Raw genomic sequence first — 18927 nt, forward strand, 5'->3', positions numbered from 1 at the left:
AAGGCCTCAAGAATGTGCTGGATTAACCCTCCACTCGGAAAAATCCATTTCCTAACCCTCCCAGGCCATCTAAATTGCACTGTGATGCCTTTTAAAGTATTCCAAAATATCTTCCTTAATGCCTTAAAAAGCCCATCTCACTCAAGTATGAAAGGGCATTTTTTATGAGCTTCTCAGCTTTGATCATTTCGAGAGGGGGTGGGGGAGAGTGGAGGAGGCCAAAGTTTCGGCGCGTCCCTAACTCACAGGTTCCTTGATGATTTCATCTCATCGTACCACCACCAGAGCTGTGTTTTTTCTTTAATATCCCAGCAGTATACGAACCACACTTTGACACAAGAAGAGGAAAATGTTTTCCAGTTTGACTCCACTGGAGATGCAACAACTCAATTAGCTTTTCTGGGAACCATAGCTGCGTCAGGTTCGTATTTCAGAGCGCTACTTAGTCGTTCCTCAGCAGTGTTGTTCCCACAGCTGCAAAGGGGCAACCCAGAACTAAAGCAGAGCAGTGTCTTCTCTGGAAGATGCTGTATCATCGCCATGGAGATGCCATCCCGCAGACCACCTCACCCCACGGTCAACCCCTCCCCTCTTCCTCCTCATTCAGCCCGGGAACAACAAAGAGCAGGAAGGGATCGGTCTCTCCATGGCTCCTGGCCCCTTGTCATTAGTGAAGGATGGACCCTGGAGGGCGTGACTGGTCTAATCCGCTTCTCTGAGAGCACGTGCAGCTAAGCAGAAAGTTCCAAATTCGAAGTCATTTGTGAGGCTGCTCCATCTCAAGAAGGCTTTCCTGGACTTTTCTTCCAACACTGACGTGAGAGTGATTGAGAGCCAGCAACGTGGACCGCCACAAAGCCCTCTCTGCCCGGCCTTTCCCCTCCCCTCCCCATGCCCTGGGAACTCCCCGCTTTGTACCTTGGACCCTGGGTCTCATGTTTGATGGACGGTGCTTGTTAAGCGCCACAGATTGATTTCCTCTGGGTACTAACTCCGCTCCTAATTTCTACTAAATGCTTCTAGCTGGCTCTGCCTCGCCATCATCTTAAGCTTTTGTTAGAAATGAAGTGATACTAGGGGAGTCCATACTGGCTGCTTCACACAATTTCCAGTTTTACAATTTTGACACAGGCAACCATAGTCATGGACGAGTTTCCCCCACCTTGACCGTAGGTAGGAAGTTACCTCGTCCTGTGAGTATGGAGAGAAGAGTTGAGTCTGCACCCCAGGTCCCCTTGACCAGGACACAGTCCCGGGTGATGCTCAAGGCTCTTTTCTGGGCTGTGGCTGGCAGCTCAGAGACGTCCTCTCTCCTCACCACCACTTATTCTCCCCAGAACGTAGTACCTTGTTCTTACCATGCAAATGAAGCTCATCTGCCTCTTTTCTGCCCACTCTCCCAGCTTCCCGCTGTGTATCACTACCAGCCTGGCATTTCACCATCTGGGAGAGCTCGGTGTTTTCTAGAAACGTAACAACATACATCGCTTGTACGATGGCTGAGCATCATTTATAGAAACATCAACTCAGAATGGCCCCGGCACTTTTCCATGCAGCAAAGGGTCCACGTAAATGATGTTTTGCTTTCTTTCGCCAAACAAGTCCATAACCATTATTATGCCGCTCTCCCTACATAGTTCTGGTGCTTATTCTCAGAGCACTGACTTCATAATTCTCTCGCTTGAGCTCCTCCATCGGTCTTGGTTTAAGGAAGCCCCTGATTTTTTTTTAAATATATTTTATTGATTTTACACAGAGAGGAATTGAGAGGGACAGAGAGTTAGAAACGTCAATGAGAGAGAAACATCGACCAGCTGCCTCTTGCACACCCCCCACTGGGGATATGCCCGCAACCAAGGTACATGCCCTTGACCGGAATCGAACCCAGGACCTTTCAGTCCACAGGCCGACGCTCTATCCACTGAGCCAAACCGGTCCCGGCTGATTTTTTTTTTTTTTTTTTTTTTTTTGTCAAGGAAGAATTTTGTAGCTTCATCAATCTTGTCTCATTGTGCCAGTCAGGTGAGATATACGATAGCTGCATAATCAAGTTTTCAGTCTCCATTCTCAGAGATTCTGAGCTACTTAAACAATCCATTACTTTTTATGGCTGGGGAATGGGAACTTTTGTTCAAATATGGGAAAGAGAATCATCCCTGGCTGGAAGAGCCTTCTTAAGCCTTATACACGGAAATAAGCCTTACACCCAGGAATAAGAGGACAGGTTTATTCTAGATCTCGTGGTCTTTCCACAGACAACCCTGTGCCCCTAGCTAGGCCCGTCTCCCCAGATATCCCAAGTGTGCTCCTGACCTTGGCTCCAGAGGCTCACTCTCTTCTTCTCAGTGTTAATCTAAGAAACATTCAGACCTGCAAAGAAGTTTTGTGAGTTTATTTGAGTCAAACTGTTGACAATTGCCGAGAAGCAGAATCTCCAAGTATTGAGATGGTGCTCCAGAGAACGGCGGGTTTTCATCTTGTTTTATACATTACCATCAAAAGAGGAAACGTGGGCCGAAACCGGTCTGGCTCAGTGGATAGAGCATCGGCCTGTGGCTGAGGAGTCCCGGGTTCGATTCCGGTCAAGGGCATGTACATTGGTTGCGGGCACATCCTCAATACGGGGTGTGTAGGAGGCAGCTGATCAATGATTCTCTCTCATTGATGTTTCTAACTCTCTATCCCTCTCTCTTCCTCTCTCTGAAAAAAAATCAATAAAATATATATATATTTTTTTAAAGAGGAAACGTGGGGTGGGGATTGGTAAGGTATGTACACTTATAATACCTTAATAAAAAATGAGGAAAAATTAAATATATATATATAAAGAGGAAACGTAAGTGGGTTACATGCACTCCACTGGTGACAGATGAAGGAGGTGGGAGAAAGCAAAATGGGGAAACCTCTAGGATTGGATAAAATTTATAGACACATACTTATTTTAATTAGGTGGGTGCAGGATAGTTAACAGTCAACAGTTAATTCAATAACAGCACGGGGATTTGTGGTCCCTGCAGAGTGGTGCCTATGCTTAGAGGGGTCCAGAAAAAAGGAAAATTACTTTGACATTTCAGTGATATGTTATCGTAGATGCAAAAAGACAATAGGCTCTGTTAAGGTAAAGATTAACCTTTGTCAGGGAAGATACCGGCCTAGGACCTGACTACCACTATAAACTGCTTTTAAATTAAAACGGTTTTCATTTCAGGCCATCCTTTGCGATGACTTTAGGATTTAAGGTGACCAGACGTCCAGCTTTTGGCGGGACAGTCCCGACTTTTAATAATTTGTCCCATGTCCCACAACATTTTTAAAAAGTCCTGATTTTTTCCCGAAAAATCGGGACTTTTTTTAATTTTTTTTTATTTTATTGATTTTTTACAGAGAGGAAGGGAGAGAGATAGAGAGCTAGAAACATCAATGAGAGAGAAACACCGACCAGTTGCCTCTTGCACACCCCCTAATGGGGATGTGCCCGCAACCAACGTACATGCCCCTGACCGGAATCGAACCCGGGACCTTTCAGTCCGCAGACCGACGCTCTACCACTGAGCCAAACTGGTTTCCGGCAAAAATCGGGACTTTTTTAAACCGCCGAGGGACAAATTGTTAAAAATTGGGATGTCTGGTCACCTTACTAGGTCTCTGAGTTTGCAAGGCCGCCATCCAGGCCTTCCCTGAGCTGGTCAGGTCAGCATGTGGCCCCTTTTCCTCCACATCGGCCTGCAGTGTTTCTCCTGAGGGCGGGTCACCAGCAGGGTTCCCCTGCAGAAAGCTGAGACACAAGGGTGGATAGTAGGAAACAAGCCTAAGATTTCCATGTGCAAGAAGTATTTTGAGCAGGACTGCCCCTCCCCGCTCTCCCCCAGGGCACACACCCTCCTCAAATCATGCCATCAGGCATGTACGCTGGAAGCAGCAGCACCTCCTCTCCACTCCCCTCAGGTCCCCGGGAGTCGTAAATGTTGACCAGAGTGCTATCTTGAGGTTATTTCTGTCAGTCCTTTCCCCACATTTCCCATAATGTGTGCCGCAGGATATTGTTGTCGGGATATATAATTTTCTAAGGCCCAGTAAGTTAGAGAAGTGGTAGGCTAAATAAAACTACACAGACATCTCTACTGCAGCACTTCTCAAGGCCTTTCATAAGCTACCTGGTGTGACGAATCGCCAAAAGCCAGTCACAATATAGAGTCATCTACAAAGTCTCGGACCTGACCACAGAACCTTCCTTCCAGGAAGATCTAATAAGACATATTCCGAAGGATCCTCACTGGGGCGTGTCATGATGGGCGGGCCCTGCGTCCAGCACGTCAGAATCACCCAGGGAGCCTGGGGTACTGGCCCTGCTCCTTAAGGATGCTAACTCTGGCGGTCTGGGGCAGAGTGTGGGGATCTGCCTTTTTTTTTTTTATTGATTTTTTTACAGAGAGGAAGGAGAGGGATAGAGAGTTAGAAACATCAATGAGAGAGAGACATCCATCAGCTGCCTCCTGCACACCTCCCACTGGAGATGTGCCTGCAACCAACGTACATGCCCTTGACCGGAATCGAACCTGGGACCCCTCAGTCCGCAGGCTGACGCTCTATCCACTGAGCCAAACCGGTTTCGGCGGGAATCTGCTTATTAGTTGCTGTCTGTGGTTTTCTTCTTAAATCTTTCCTTGTGGTTTGGATGGTGACTATTGATCGTTAGGGCTTCTGAGACGCTATACCTGGGACCCTCCTGGGCCCTCACCAAAGAACTTGTACTCAAGTCCCCTTTGTAGGTGAAAAACACACGTTTATGCGAGAGAGATGCTGCACACCGATGAGGGCCTTTGTAATTTGGGGGAAATTGCTGGCCTGTTTCTGTGCCTTTAGAAACCACCTCGTATGTAGCCACCCTCACCTACCCACATGGAAGTCCCCCTTCACAGCCCTCAGAGCTTTGTCACTCATGCCACTTTGGCTATTTCGCATGTTTCTCTATTTTGCTTAATTTGTCTGTATCTCACCCTCCTGTGGGACCATATTCAGAGTGGAACCCAATTAAGTATTTGGGAGTTCAATGTCATACAGGGTTGAACAAGTAATGGGTGTTTTATCATTGTGATATGTTTGTTACAACAACACATTTAAAGGAATTATTTCAGAGGTTAATTTTTAGCCCGACTGGTGTGGCTCATTGGTTGAGCTTCGACCTCTAAATCAGGAGGTCAAGGTTTATCCCAGTCAGGACACATGCCCAGGTTGCAGGCTCCATCCCCATATAACTATTTAACCATAAGGGGAAAATACTTGCTGTCAAGTTAAAATAATAATGCAGCCAAAACCGGTTTGGCTCAGCGGTAGAGCGTTGGTCTGCGGACTGAAAGGTCCCAGGTTCGATTCCGGTCAGGGGCATGTACCTTGGTTGCGGGCACCTCCCCGGTAGGGGGTGTCCAAGAGGCAGCTGGTTGATGTTTCTCGCTCATCGATGTTTCTAGCTCTCTCTCCCTTCCTCTCTGTAAAAAATCAATAAAATATATTTTAAAAAATAATAATAATAATAATGCAGGGTTAACACCGGGCAGTGCCTGGCACAGAGCCAGCGCTCCCCTCGTCCAGCCACTGGCTGCCGCGTGCCGCCAACACACTGGGCTCTGGACGGACAGACAGACAGGAGCACTTAGACACCAGTCCCTGCTCCCACAGAGCTTACACTCTGGTGAACACACATTCAGTTGATTCGTGCTTCTGTGTAAACGCACATTTGCCGCATTTTTGAGAGCCTCTAAGAGCACTTCATTCTCAGGCAGTTTTTAGGAACTGTTCCTACAGAAAAAGGATTGTTTTTTGATATTCCAGAACGGATCTATCCTCATATCACTTCATTGTTCCCGTCAGAATAATCACCTGAGGAGGCATATACTTATTTCAATAACAAAGTCTTCGAGCTTCTCCTGTGGAATTGACTTCCGAGCACAGCACCATCTTTTGCACAGCCTACGTGCTTGTAAATATTTGTCTTTGGAGGACCGATTTGATGTTTTTGGAACAAAGGTTATTCACACAAAGGTCTGGTGACTGTGGTGGATCATGAGACAGGGCAGGAATTATTATTTGTCTCAAACTCTGAAAGGGCTCAAATCAGAAGTCAGCTTTCTCATGGGACGGAAGAGTTCCCAAGGCTGAAGGGACATCTTGGCCACGTCAGGGCTACTTGGCTGTGAAGTTGCTTGCAATTGCCGTGTCTCAAACGTCATGGAGAGAGCTTCCTGGGGCTGTGAGAGGCCGTGGCACCCACCGCTTCAGATCTGGGTGGGGTCCCCTGAGCCCTGCAGCTGGAAGAGCCTGCGAGCTGCATTCACTTTCCTGGAAGGACCCTGGGCTGAGGGAGTGAGGCCTGGCCAGTCGTGGTGGAAGCACCAGGGCCTGTGTCTACATTGGGTCTGAGTGTTTATTGAGTCTGTGTCTGCAAGACCTGAGTGTCCAGGGATTAATCACTGAGGGAATGAGTCCAGCTGGGCAGAGGGGGTGGACTATGAGATGGGGACGGGCCAGACAAGGACTACAGAAGCTGGCAGTCCACTGCATATCACATCTGTCACTTCAGGGTGGCCACAGAGCACTGGGCAAAAGCTGTAGGGACCTAGAGGGCCCTTGGTTTTCAAAGGAAAATTGTTGGGGTTTGTGTTTCCAGTATAAGTTCACACCGTATTTTACTACTTTCTTATTCTTCTGCAATATTTCTCTGGTACTTAACAGACACCATCTCATCGCTGTAACCAGAACTGACCCCCAGGACCCACGGGCACATGGGTGTAGGTGCTATGGCAACTCGAAACTCTTGTCTCTGTCTTCAGGCAACTTGAGTCTCCTTGGGAAGATAGTGATGATGAGTAGGGCTGGCCAGGGGGCTTCATTCCAAATGTCAGCTCCAGCTAATTGGTGGCTTCACAGGGGATTTCATCAGATCTAAGGCACCATGGATTGCAAGGTGCTGCTCTTAAGAAAGATAAAGGTGCTGCCAATTAAATAGTGATTGCTTTTTCAGTTAAAATTTTTATTCATGCCTTTTTAGACCTACTTAGATACATTATTTTTAACATGTATTTCTCTCGTTCACAAAGTGGAGACTAAGTGGGCTTTGTTTTTCTGAGCTCCTTCACAGTCAGAGTAGTACCGGCTAAAGCACCTTTGACTTGGTGTTGTCGATGTGTTACTTCCCACACAGTGCGGCTCTCTGTGCATTGGCGAGGCAGTATTTCTTACAAAAGTACTCTGGGCTTTTCTCCCAAATTTCTGGCTCCTGTTGTGTAAGGTGATATGCACACAAGTAATGACAACCACAGCCCAACCGCCACCTGCAACAGTGACTGTAAATGCATCTTGATTTCTAAGATATCAAACTGGAAAAATACATCTTAGACTCTATGAAGTATGAATTCTGAGATTCAGCCAAAAAAAGACTACATTCCTGCTCTGACCAGGTGGCACAGTTAGACCATCATCCTGTACACCAAAAGGTTTTGGGTTTGATTCCCGGTAGGTTTCAGGTTCGAATCTCAGGTGGGGTACTTATGGGAGGCAACCAATGGATGGTTTTCTCTCACATTGATGTTTCTCTCTCTCCCTTCCTCTTTCTCTAAAATCAGTAAAAACATATCCTTGGGTGAGGATTTAAAAAAAAAAAAAAAAAACTACATTCTTGTCATTAAGCTATAATTTCCTCCTGTATAATTTGCAAAACTGAATGGTTTTCAGTGCAACAGCCACAACAGGGAGTCCTCTGTGATCTAACAGAGTCTGGGAGGCTGTATGCGTGAAGTGGGTGTAAAAAGGTGAGATTTGGTCTAAACACGAGGAGACCCCCCCGCCCCCCTTCCAGAGAGGGAAGAGCACAATTGAGAAGGTTCAAAGAGTAAACAAGCTTGTCATGTGGACCGGACAGCGTGGCTCCCAGCATGGATGAGGTTTAGTTAGGGATAGTGGACTCTAAAAGCATGAATTTTTGCTGTAAGAACATAAGTTCAAATTAGTGTGCTTCACTTGTAGGAAAATAATAAATGGTTCTCATATTTCCCTAACTTTCATTTCTTTTCTTATCGTAGGTCCCGATGTTTTTAGTTCAAAGAGTTTTGCCCTTCAGGCCCAGAAGAAGATTCTGAGCAAAATAGCCAGCAAGACCGTGGCCAACATGCTGATCGATGACACCAGCAGTGAGATCTTTGATGAGCTCTACAAAGTCACCAAGGAGCACACCCACAACAAGAAGGAAGCCCACAAGATCATGAAAGACTTGATCAAGGTGGCCATCAAAATCGGGATCCTCTACCGGAACAACCAGTTCAACCAGGAGGAGGTGGCTATCGTGGAGAAGTTCAGGAAGAAGCTGAACCAGACGGCCATGACCATCGTCAGCTTCTATGAGGTGGACTACACCTTCGACAGGAACGTGCTCTCCAAGCTCCTGCACGAGTGCAAGGACCTGGTGCACGAACTGGTGCAGCGACACCTGACCCCCAGGACCCACGGGCGCATCAACCACGTCTTCAACCACTTTGCCGATGTGGAGTTCCTCTCCACCCTTTATAGTCCGGGTGGAAACTGTAGACCCAGCCTCAAGAGGATGTGTGAAGGAATCAATAAATTGCTAGACGAGAAAGTCCTCTGAGTATCCTCCCTCCTCCTGGACTTTGCTGCATTCCGGGTACAGCCCCCAGTGTGGTCTGGGTGAGAGTCAAGAAAATGGGAAGAAACCCTCATCGAAGACGCCCATGTTCTGTCCTTTTCATCCCTCTGATGTGGATGCCGAATTGAGCTCAGGTGTGTTTGTCCCCTGAGCTTGCTGACGAGGTCTGTACTCTAAATCACCTTTGTTGGAGAGCCCAAAGGACATGTCTTCTAGGCCAGTGGTCGGCAAACTCATGAGTCAACAGAGCCAAATATCAGCAGTACAACGATTGAAATTTCTCTTGAGAGCCGAAAACCAACTTCGGCGCATGGGCCACGAAGTTTCAATCGCACTGTACGTGCGCGCCCACACGTGCTATTTTGTGGAAGAGCCACACTCAAGGGGCCAAAGGGCCGCATGCAGCTGGAGCTGCAGTTTGCCGACCACTGTTCTATGCTAAGCAGAAAGGCTGCCCTGCTCATCAAGGAGAGCTCAGTTCACCTGTGGAGTGGAAGGAGCCCTGGCCCGGAAGGCAGAGGACATGGTTTGGTTCCCAGCTCTACCGGTTACAACTCCATCCTCTGGATCCTGCCTGCCTGCCTGCCTGCCTGCCTGCCTGGGCTGCTGTGAGGATCAAATGAAACAATGTATGTTCACAACTTTGAAGACGCCAATGTAGGGTTTTCTCTTCTCTTCAGAGTGTAAGAGGGAGCCACTTGGATCTAGACTATTAAGCAGCAAAGAACAGAACAATAGTCTCTGGTGGGCTGGGTTTGCAATCCATCTCTAGATGTGCTATTTCAAACAAATTGAAAATGAATCTAAAGGTGTGAAAAAGTATAATCGCAAATTGGGAAAAGAGCTCTGTTTTCTGGATCTTAGATGTGCGGGTCTATGATCCTCCAGTGGGCGGGTAGAGTCCCACCCGTCACAGTCACACAGAAGCGGAGGACTGTGCTCCCTGCAGGACCCCCTTCCCTCCTCGAAGGGGCACAGTCTGTGAGGCCCCGGAGGGTTTATTCGGCTGCACAGGAGAGTCAGGCAAAGTGAACCCCCACCCATCTTTCTTGGCCTCTCGTAGTCCTTGTGTGCTGTTTTCTCTAGTTTGTTAATAAATTGAAACTACCCTTCCAACAAGAGGTTTTGGAATTGTGATTCAAAAGTAAAATCCCTGCGCTGGCCGGCTTGCGCAGTCGGTTGGAACGCCATCCCATGCACCAAAAGGTTGCAGGTTGGATCCCCGGTTGGGGCCGTACTGGAGGCAACTTATCAATGTTTCTCTTTCACATCGATGTTTCTCTCTCTTTTACTCTTCCTCTCTCTCTAAAATCAATAAACATCCTCAGGTGAGGATAAAAAGTAAAATCCCTTGGAGTTAGATACAGAGCTAAGGATAATGGGATTTAAAGGAAGAAAATGAAGAGTGAGGCCTCTGCACTTAGACGCTGTGGGGAAGAGCCCAGCGGAAACCAGGTGGGGTGTGTGTCCCTGGTCCAGGGAGAGCCAACCCCCAGACATGGTGACTGCCTCTTCTGAATGTCTCACAGCCTCACTCTCACACTGGCTTCGGATATCTTTTCATCAGAGTCTTAATAAACATCAGGACACTGTATTGTCTTATACTGTTGTCTAAAGGACACCACATTAAAAGACGTGCTCTTGCCCTGGCTGGTGTGGCTCAGTTGGTTGAGTGTGTCACCCTGTGCACCAAAAGGTCACTGGTTCAATTCCCAGTCAGGATACATGCCCGGAGTTGGGCTCAATCCCCAGTAGAAGGCCTGCAAGAGGCAGCCAGTCAATGTTTCTCTCTTCCTCTTTCTGTCTCTCTAAAAATCAATAAAAATGGGTGTTGTTTTTTTTTTTTTTTCTTTTACAAAAAAGATGTGCTCTTCCCACATCATCTCCTGTCCCACTATGCTTCTCTTATAGAACACATTAGCTCAGCCCCATGGTCTCTCTCTAGCAGGAACATCAAGATGGTTTGTGGGAACATGTGAAACAAACCTACAGTGTCCTTTTAGCCTCCACTGGCTCCCATGGCAATCAATATCAGTGGCATCAATATCCCATGGCAATCAATATTAGCCTCCACTGGCTCCCATGGCAAACCATTCAGCTCTTCAGCTACCAGCACTCGAAATTAGTTTATCGGAAGGATGTCCAGGGAGGAATAGGGAATAGTTAAGTCAGCCCCTGTTCTCCATATTTGACAGGCATGGCCTGGTGCCTCCTTGTAGACATAAGACTAACAATGATACCTTGTGCACATCTGGGCTGGAGTCACTGGTCATTGGGGCAAAGCTGGTGGGAATTACAGGCAGACTTCTCACCCACCCAGTCGGCAGCAAGCAGCCCAGCAGTCGCCACACGAATTTTCACAGGCAGAGCCCTCCGTGCCTGCCTTGGTGTACTCATCCGATTAAGGGCTGCGTGCTAGTTTGAGGGCTGGTTCTTTTTTCACTAAGCAGGTGGACCAATCCAGAGGACTGAGACCCAAAAAGAATGGATGGAGCTGTCATCTGTCCATCTGAGACACAGCAGGACAGAAGACGGGAACCCCAGCCAAAGAGGACTGATTGCAGGTACTCCCTGCTCCACAGCCATGGCACACAGCAAAGGAGGGACGAGCAGCTTCTGACAGCCCATGAGTCTCTGCGGGAACTGGGTCCTCCTTGCCCTGCTCAGAGAAGGAGCAGCACTTCCAGCAGCGGGTCTCAGCAGGGGCAACAGCAGAGTGTAGACCAAGACATCTAGAGCCTCAGGCCTCCCCACTGCGGCAGCCAGGCAGCTCTCTCTACTGCAGGCCAGCTGGGTGTATTTCAAGCTTATCCACAGCAGTCCTAGGGAGCTGGGCTAGCCAGGTGCAGGAGACCCACCATTCCTCTAACCCAGTGGTGGGCAAACCGCTGCTCACGAGCCACATGCAGCTCGCAAACCTCAGTTTGCCGCTCTGTTGACTAATGAGTTTGCCGACCACTGCTCTACCCCAACCTTATGTATACATTTCAACATGCCATTGGCATATAAATTCAAGGGACTGTCAAGTTTCCTCAGCCAAATGAAATGGTTACAAATTTCAAGTACTTTACATAATAATGCAGTGACCAAAGAAAGGATCTAATTATTGGTTTATTCCCAGAGTTTTAACTATATCACTTAGTTGCCCTGAAACCTGTTTTGGCTGGGGAAAAATAAAAAATGTGACAGGCTAGCAGAGGCTTTCAAAAACAGGACTCTGTGGATGTGCATTTTGCTCAGAATCCTGTACAAGTTTTTCAATAATGAGAACCCACAAAAGCAAGGTTAGCGTGTCTACATGTAAGTGGCACCTGAAATAAAACTGATTTCAAAACAATTAACAGTACAAAATCACTCAGTTGACCAAGCCCCACACAAACCAGGATTGCCTGGCTGAGCAATTCCAAGGCAGAGAAAGGACTCATTCTTTAAGGTGGATGAGAGGGCGGCAGAGCAGCTTGTCTGTCATCTGGAAACATCACCGAGTCTCTGAGCATCCCTGAGCACGCGGCGCTGTCCCCACGGTAGGACACGAGGGATGCATGCCGAAGTCCCCACCCTACCCTGACTAGGTGCCCTCTGTGAATCAACCCCGCAGGAACACATTCCCTGCCGGCTGTGCCTGCCATACATCTGTGTCACTCTTCCTCCGTGTTTGCATCTGTGAGTCTTGACACCCTCAGCAACTCCAGGCCTCTGCTCAGTGACAAATGAAAATGAAAAGACTTCTCCATCTGTGCGGCTCTCCAAACTCCCATCTCCCCCATCTGTACATTTCTCAGAAGCAAATCGGTACACTCACTGGCTGCTCCAATGAACTTCTTGTATTCATTTATATAAAAGAAGAAAACTCAAATCAGGCTTCCATGTCCTCCATCCCAATGTCTGGGAATTTTTTATTTTATTTATTATTATTATTATTATTATTATTATTATTATTATTATTATTATATGGTCCCAGATGTCAAGAGCAAAACCATCAGTAAAAATTCTAGAGCAGCCAACTGGCTGCCAAGTCACTGCGTTAGCAGGACACTGCAATGTCCAGTAATGGGCTGGGACGTTGACAAGAGTCATGAGTCAGATAGCCGGGAAGGAGAGGGTTGCAAGGCGCGCCCAACCCAGAACTCTGTGGTCAGTAGGTTTCCCTTATTTAGTCCGACCCTGCTCTAGGGGCTTCAACCAGGCCACACCCACCTCCTGCTCTTTCCCTAGAAGGTTGCCTTGCTTGTTAGAGAAAAAACTTTTCTATAATCGCTCCTCAAAATGGCACCTAGGAATCCTGTGGTGGGTGAGCTGGAAGGTGCAAGAGTCCATGAGTTCTAAAAGGAGTTTTAAGATTTTTGTTTCATCCTAACTTAAAAAAAAAAAAAAAAAAAATCAAGATCAACATCAGTAGCTTTTGAATCATGTGGAAATGATTATCTTATAACCAGTTGGTGCCATCTGGCTTCAGGATTTGAGTTACTCTTTGTGTTTACAATGTCATTCATGCTGATTGATCAACTCAAATGAGAGGAAATTATTTAACTTAATACGTTTCTCTACCAAGGCCTGGGCATCCCCTAGGGGTCTGCAGGCCTAGTTGCGCATCTCTGAGTTCTCAATTTTGAGAAATGTTGCTACTACATATGGAAGTATAGGCTGGTAGAGAATGTGTGTCACCCTGCCCTTGATGGTGACTCGGTTGTGGGCCTCACAGGTTGAAGGGTAAGCCTGTGTCTGAGGGACACAGAGGCCTGCTGCAGAAGGGGCAGGCTCCCACATGAAAACGGGCCAGGCAGAGCTACCACATATAAATCAAAGGACTGACAAACCTGTCCTGGCAATCCTAACAAGAAATCTCAAAGGTACAAGAGAGGCCATCGCCAGACATGCCAGGCACTGCTGCTCCCGAGGAGGGGAATAGTGGAGAAAGCTTGCAAAGCTTCCTTGCAAAGAGAAGTGACCTGGACCTGCCCACACCGTCCCAGTCCCAGATGCACCTGCAGCATGCAGATTCCCAGGTGTCGGGAGTGTGTGTGGATCCAGGATCCCAACAGCTTAATCTTTGGATGAATGGAAGAATAAGGCATGTGGCACTCAGAATGCCTCCCAGTCCCCGGGGGAGGAGGGGGTTAACCAGAGCAAGCCATTCTCACACCCCACCCTGATTAGCATCTCAGTGCCACACTAACCTGTCCTTTCCCTTTCTGTCCTTTTTTTTTTTTTTTTTTTTTTCTGCTGAGTTGGGGCAGGTCTCTACAGAGGAGGCGTGCTGGCCGCCCACCCAGGCAGCTGGAGTTTGGGCCACCGGACCCCCCAGGCCGTGGTATAGGACTCTTCCTTGCTGACTGCTAAGGCCTTTCTGGACCAGTTCCTGGGAAAAGGGAGTCTGGGGATTGGCTCCACCTCAAGGAGGGGCTGGGTGGGAGCCAGGGCTTGGCACAAAGCGAATGCTGAATGCCCAGGCTCATGGGGACGCAGCAATTAGGTTATGTTAGGAGGGAAAGAGCGCTCTTCCAGCCTCTGGCTTGTGAAGGAAGAGCTTGCGAGCTAGGTCCCCAGGGTGACTGGGCTCCTCTGTCAGAGCAACGTCTTCCCTGCCAAGAGGGTCATATTTCCTTAGGGATGGGAATGGGCTGCCCTGGTCTGTGTAAGCAGCAGCTACAATTTGACCTTAGAAATTGATCGCTGGGTTTGGGAGACAGAGAGCTGCACAGGCCCCTAAGAACACGGCAGTTCCATGCTCCGTATTCTGCGCATCACAGGAGAGCGGCTTTGGACGTTTCTTCATTGCAGGTTGCTTAGAGGGGAGCTAGTCATTGTTTAAATGGAGGAATAGCTTCCAAACAGACTGAGGAATGACTCCTCGATGATCCCCGCCAGGACTTCTGACCGTAGGTCTAAGTTCATGATTTCAAAAGGGGAAAGCTTTAAGCCAGAAAATGAAGGATAAAATCAATCCATGAAGACAGTGAGCTGCAATGTGGGCCCAGATAGTCAGCCAGGCACCAGCTTAGCAGGTGCTCGCTAGGATCCAACATTAGGACTGACCCTCTACGGAGATACACTTTTCAAATCAAAATGTGTCAGACTCCAGCAACACAAACACATCTTTGTAGAGATAATAGGATGATGATAAGCCAAGTCATGAATAAGTCATTACTGATTTGAGTCAAATACCATAGTAAATTATCAGAATTAGGTTTAAATCCTATTAAATAAAAGACTAATATGCAAATTGACTGAACGGCAGAACAACCAGTCACTATGATGTGCACTGACCACCTGGGGGCAGATGCTCAACTCAGAAGCTGCCCCCTGGTGGTCAGTGTGCTCCCACAAGGAGAGTACTACTCAGCCAGAAGCCTTGAGCCAGGCCCGTGGCTGGCGAGCACAGCAGTGGTGGTGGGAGCAGGGCTAAGGATATCCAACTGCCGTCTTAGGCCCGCTTTCTGGGGGCAGTGGGCCTAAGCTAGCAGTCAGACACCCCCCAAGGACTCCCAGACTGTGAGCGGGCACAGGCTGAGTTAAGGGACCCCCCGAGTGCACAAATTTTGTACACTGGGCCTCTAGTATATTAATAGGGCCATTCTCCCAATAAATGGAACATTTATGAAGTTCTCAGAACTTCTCCCCCCACTGTTTGAAACATTTTTAGTACATGTCATTACAGCCCAAAAGCTCTTCCTTCACAAGTCAGGGGATGGAAGAGTGCACTTTCCCTCCTAACATAACCCTAATACATTCAGCATTCTCTCTGTGCCAATGACATGCACCCCAGTGTATTCCATGCACCCAGTATGGGAAACTCATTCTCTCATTGAAATAACACTATCCTTATTCATATATACAACTAGTGTTCTTTGAAATATCTCTAACATGCATCTTTATGCTGCATTCCATGTATCCCAGTGTTGTGAACGCACCTTTTTTAATGAACGCTTTTATTGAGATATAACTCACATAGCATACAATCCACTCATTTAAAGCATGCAATTCAGCAGCTTTTGGTATATTCACAGATATGTGCAACCATAACCACAGTTTTAGAATATTTTTATCATCTCAAAAAGAAACCTAGTACCCTTTAGCTATCATTTCCCTCTGCCTATTCATAACTTACTAGCAATATAAAAGTTGCTCTTTTATATTGCTGTACATCACACATAATAATTTTTCAATATTGGAATTGCACTACGGAATTGTAGATTCAGAACAAACAAATCCCAATGACATGCACAACTAAGACTCATTGTGTGGATTCAGGTTGAGTCTTAAACATCCTCTGCATCATTCCTGGGGGGACAAGCCTCACCACCCTCTTAAAGGGTGGCCTCTGCAAGGAGGTGGATTCGTCTAAGTCTAAGGATGACAGGATATTAAAGTATCCAATTATTATTATAGAATCATCTAGTTCTCTCTTTACTTCTATCAGTTTTTGCTTCCTATCATTAAGTGCATACATGTTTATAATTGTCGTGTCAACTTGTTGTATTGAACCTTTTATTAATATGTAACACTAGAGGCCCAGTGCACGAAATTCGTGCATTGGGGGGATGGTGGCACCTCAGCCTGGCCTGTGCCCTCTTGCAGTGCAGGAGCCCTGGGGGGATGTCCAACTGACAGTTTAGTGGGTCTAAGCTGTCAGTCGGACATCCTTAGCATTGCCACGGAGACAGGAGAGGCTCCCACCACTGCCACTGAGCTCGCCAGCTGTGAGCCTGGCTTCTGGCTGAGCCACGCTCCCCTTGTGGGAGCACCCTGACCACCAGGGGGCAGTTCCTGCGAGTATATGCCCCCTAGTGGTCAGTGTGAATCATAGTGACCACTCATTCCACCGTTTGGTCATTTGCATATTAGCCTTTTATTATGTAGGATTCTTCTTTGCCTCTTGTGACCTTTTTTGGATTTAAAGTCTATTTTGTCTGATATTAGTACAGCCAATCCTGCCCTCTTTTTGTTACTATTTGCATAAAGTATCTTTTTCCATCCTTTCACTTTCAATCTATTTGTGTCTTTGGATCTAGAGTGAGTCTCCTGTCAATGGCATATAGTTGGATCATGTGTGTTCTTTCCATTTTGCCAATCTCTGTGTTTTGATTGGATAGTTTAATCCATTTACATTTGAAGTAATTACTGATAAGAAAGGACTTCTGTCATTTTACTATTTGTTCTCTACCTGCCTATAGCTTGTTGTTCCTGCATTTCTTCCTAATTTTGTGTAGATATTTTGAAGTGAAATGCTAAAATCTCACTTCCTTTTGTGTGTATTCTACAGTTGTTTCCTTTGTGGTTACCATGTGGAATACATTTAATGTCCCCAAGTTAAACACTCTCATTTGAATTTATACCAGTGTAACTTCAGTAGCATACAAAAACTGCTCCTTTACAGCTCTGTCCCACCCTTTCTGCTGCTGTCACACAGTATATCCTTCTATGTTGTGGTCCAAAAGCATAAATTAATAATTATTTAAATGTATTTGTCCTCCAAGTGTGATAATGGACATTAGAAGTGTCGATGCCCACACCCTCCACAGTCTCTGCTCTGTTACCTTGGGAGCTGGCACTGGTCATAGAGCCCAGACAGAAAGTAGAGTGACCTGGTGAGCAGCACAGATAATTTGTTTGGATTCTGATTCTAGCACTTGGTTGTAAGAAGCTGAGCAAGTTAACTGGCCTCTCTATGTCTCAGTTTCCTAATCTGTAAAATGGGCACCATAATATCATCTCCCTTACAGAATTATTGGAAAGATTATTAGAAACATGCAGATAAAATACTCAGACACTGGCTCATAAGCGTAATAAAAGTTGAATGCTGGTGGCAGTGATGCCTAAAAAAATAAAATAAAATAAATGTATTTGTCCTGTAAATCATGTACAAAACAAAAAGTGGAGTTATTACAATAATGCTAGCCTGTGTATTTACCTTTATTGTGATCTTTATTTCTTCATCCTTTCATTTCATCTTATAGGACTCCCTTGAGCTTTTGTTTTTACAGGCTAGGCCTAGTGATACCAAACTCTCTCAACTGTTGTTTTTCTGAGAATGTCTTAATTTCTCCCTCACTTTTGAAAGTCAGTTTTGCTAGACATAGGATTCTTGATTGACAATTTTTGTTGTTGTTGAAAACTGGACATTTGGATCTAAAAATGTGGTAACTCTGGATATCAGCTTCTCCTCTTTCTCAGGGTTTTTTAGGTATTTTTGTTTGTTTGTTTTGTATTTTTGTTTTTGTTTTTGGTTGTTGTTGTTCTTGCTTTATTGTTGTAGGCTGTTCCTGTGATAAGGATCAACTTAAGATATAAATGTAAGGTCTTTTCAGGTCTTTTCTGAGCCTTCGCCTTTCCCTGGGCATGCACAGTCACTTTCTAATTATTCCCATATATGAAGTTGTTTTCAAATGTCCTGGTCTTTAATATCTGGCTCCCAGAAAGCAAAAAATGAAGGGGAAAAGGGGCTGGTGAGGAGATAGAAGGTAGCTAGGCAGTTAGGGGTGGGTCCTGGAGAAGGGAAACTAAATAGATAAATCCAAGAATATCAGAAGATTGCAGACATAGCAGGATAGAGTTTGCTGGTTATGCCCTGATCTAAAAAAAACCCGCAGAAATAAACAAGATGACCCAGGGCCAAACCCAGTTGAGCGAGGAAAAGACAGTGACATCACCTCAGACCTGATATGGCAATCCTCAATCAGGTCCGTCCCACCGGTGGGAACTTGAGCTTTAAAATGTATGGATGTTACTAAAGCAGAATTCTTTGAATGATCAATCAGAAGCTAAAAAAACAAATATCTTCCCCTGGACAAAGAAGCTTTACCGGCAACCAACTCGGGCCCCCTCCCCCCTGCGGGGAGTCTCTCTCAATAAAATTTTATTTTCACTTACCTCCATGTCCATGAATTCATTGTTCAACTTCACAAGACAACAAACTCAGACCCATACAGAAAAACTGGTATCACCAGCTCTTTAAGTTCCCTGGAAATCACAACAGCTGGAAGGTAAAACACTTAAAATTATAGGAAGTGCAGCAATAATGACCACCTGCCTCTTTGCATCTTTGTGATCAGAAGTGACAATCAGTGATCAGAACCCATATTTGGAAGACAGAATCCTTTTTGACCAACCTGATACCTGCAATTGTGTGCAAGCTGCTCAAAACTGAACATGCGCACAGCTGCCTGCCACACGACTGGAAATAAGGAGTAAGTAGCTGCTACTGTGCTAAGAGCTGAAATTGACCAAAATTAACCATCCAAGCCTTCTCATAAAAAGTAGTAAGCCTTATT

The 18927-nt window shown here is 46.3% G+C and overlaps 1 protein-coding gene across 1 annotated transcript in view; it reads left to right on the forward strand.

Moving 5' to 3' along the window:
• The window catches only part of TNFAIP8L3 (TNF alpha induced protein 8 like 3), a 41200-nt gene extending 31425 nt beyond the window's left edge, over positions 1 to 9775 (forward strand). The window contains exon 2 of the mRNA XM_084894646.1: positions 8076 to 9775. Within this exon, the coding sequence (XP_084750772.1) occupies positions 8076 to 8638 (563 nt within the window). The 3' untranslated portion in view covers positions 8639 to 9775. The remainder of the gene's footprint in view (positions 1 to 8075) is intronic.
• The last annotated feature ends 9152 nt before the right edge of the window (positions 9776 to 18927 follow it).

The sequence above is a fragment of the Pipistrellus hanaki genome, assembly GCF_964339955.1.
Source record: "Pipistrellus hanaki genome assembly, chromosome: 1".
NCBI classification, from domain to species: domain Eukaryota; kingdom Metazoa; phylum Chordata; class Mammalia; order Chiroptera; family Vespertilionidae; genus Pipistrellus; species Pipistrellus hanaki.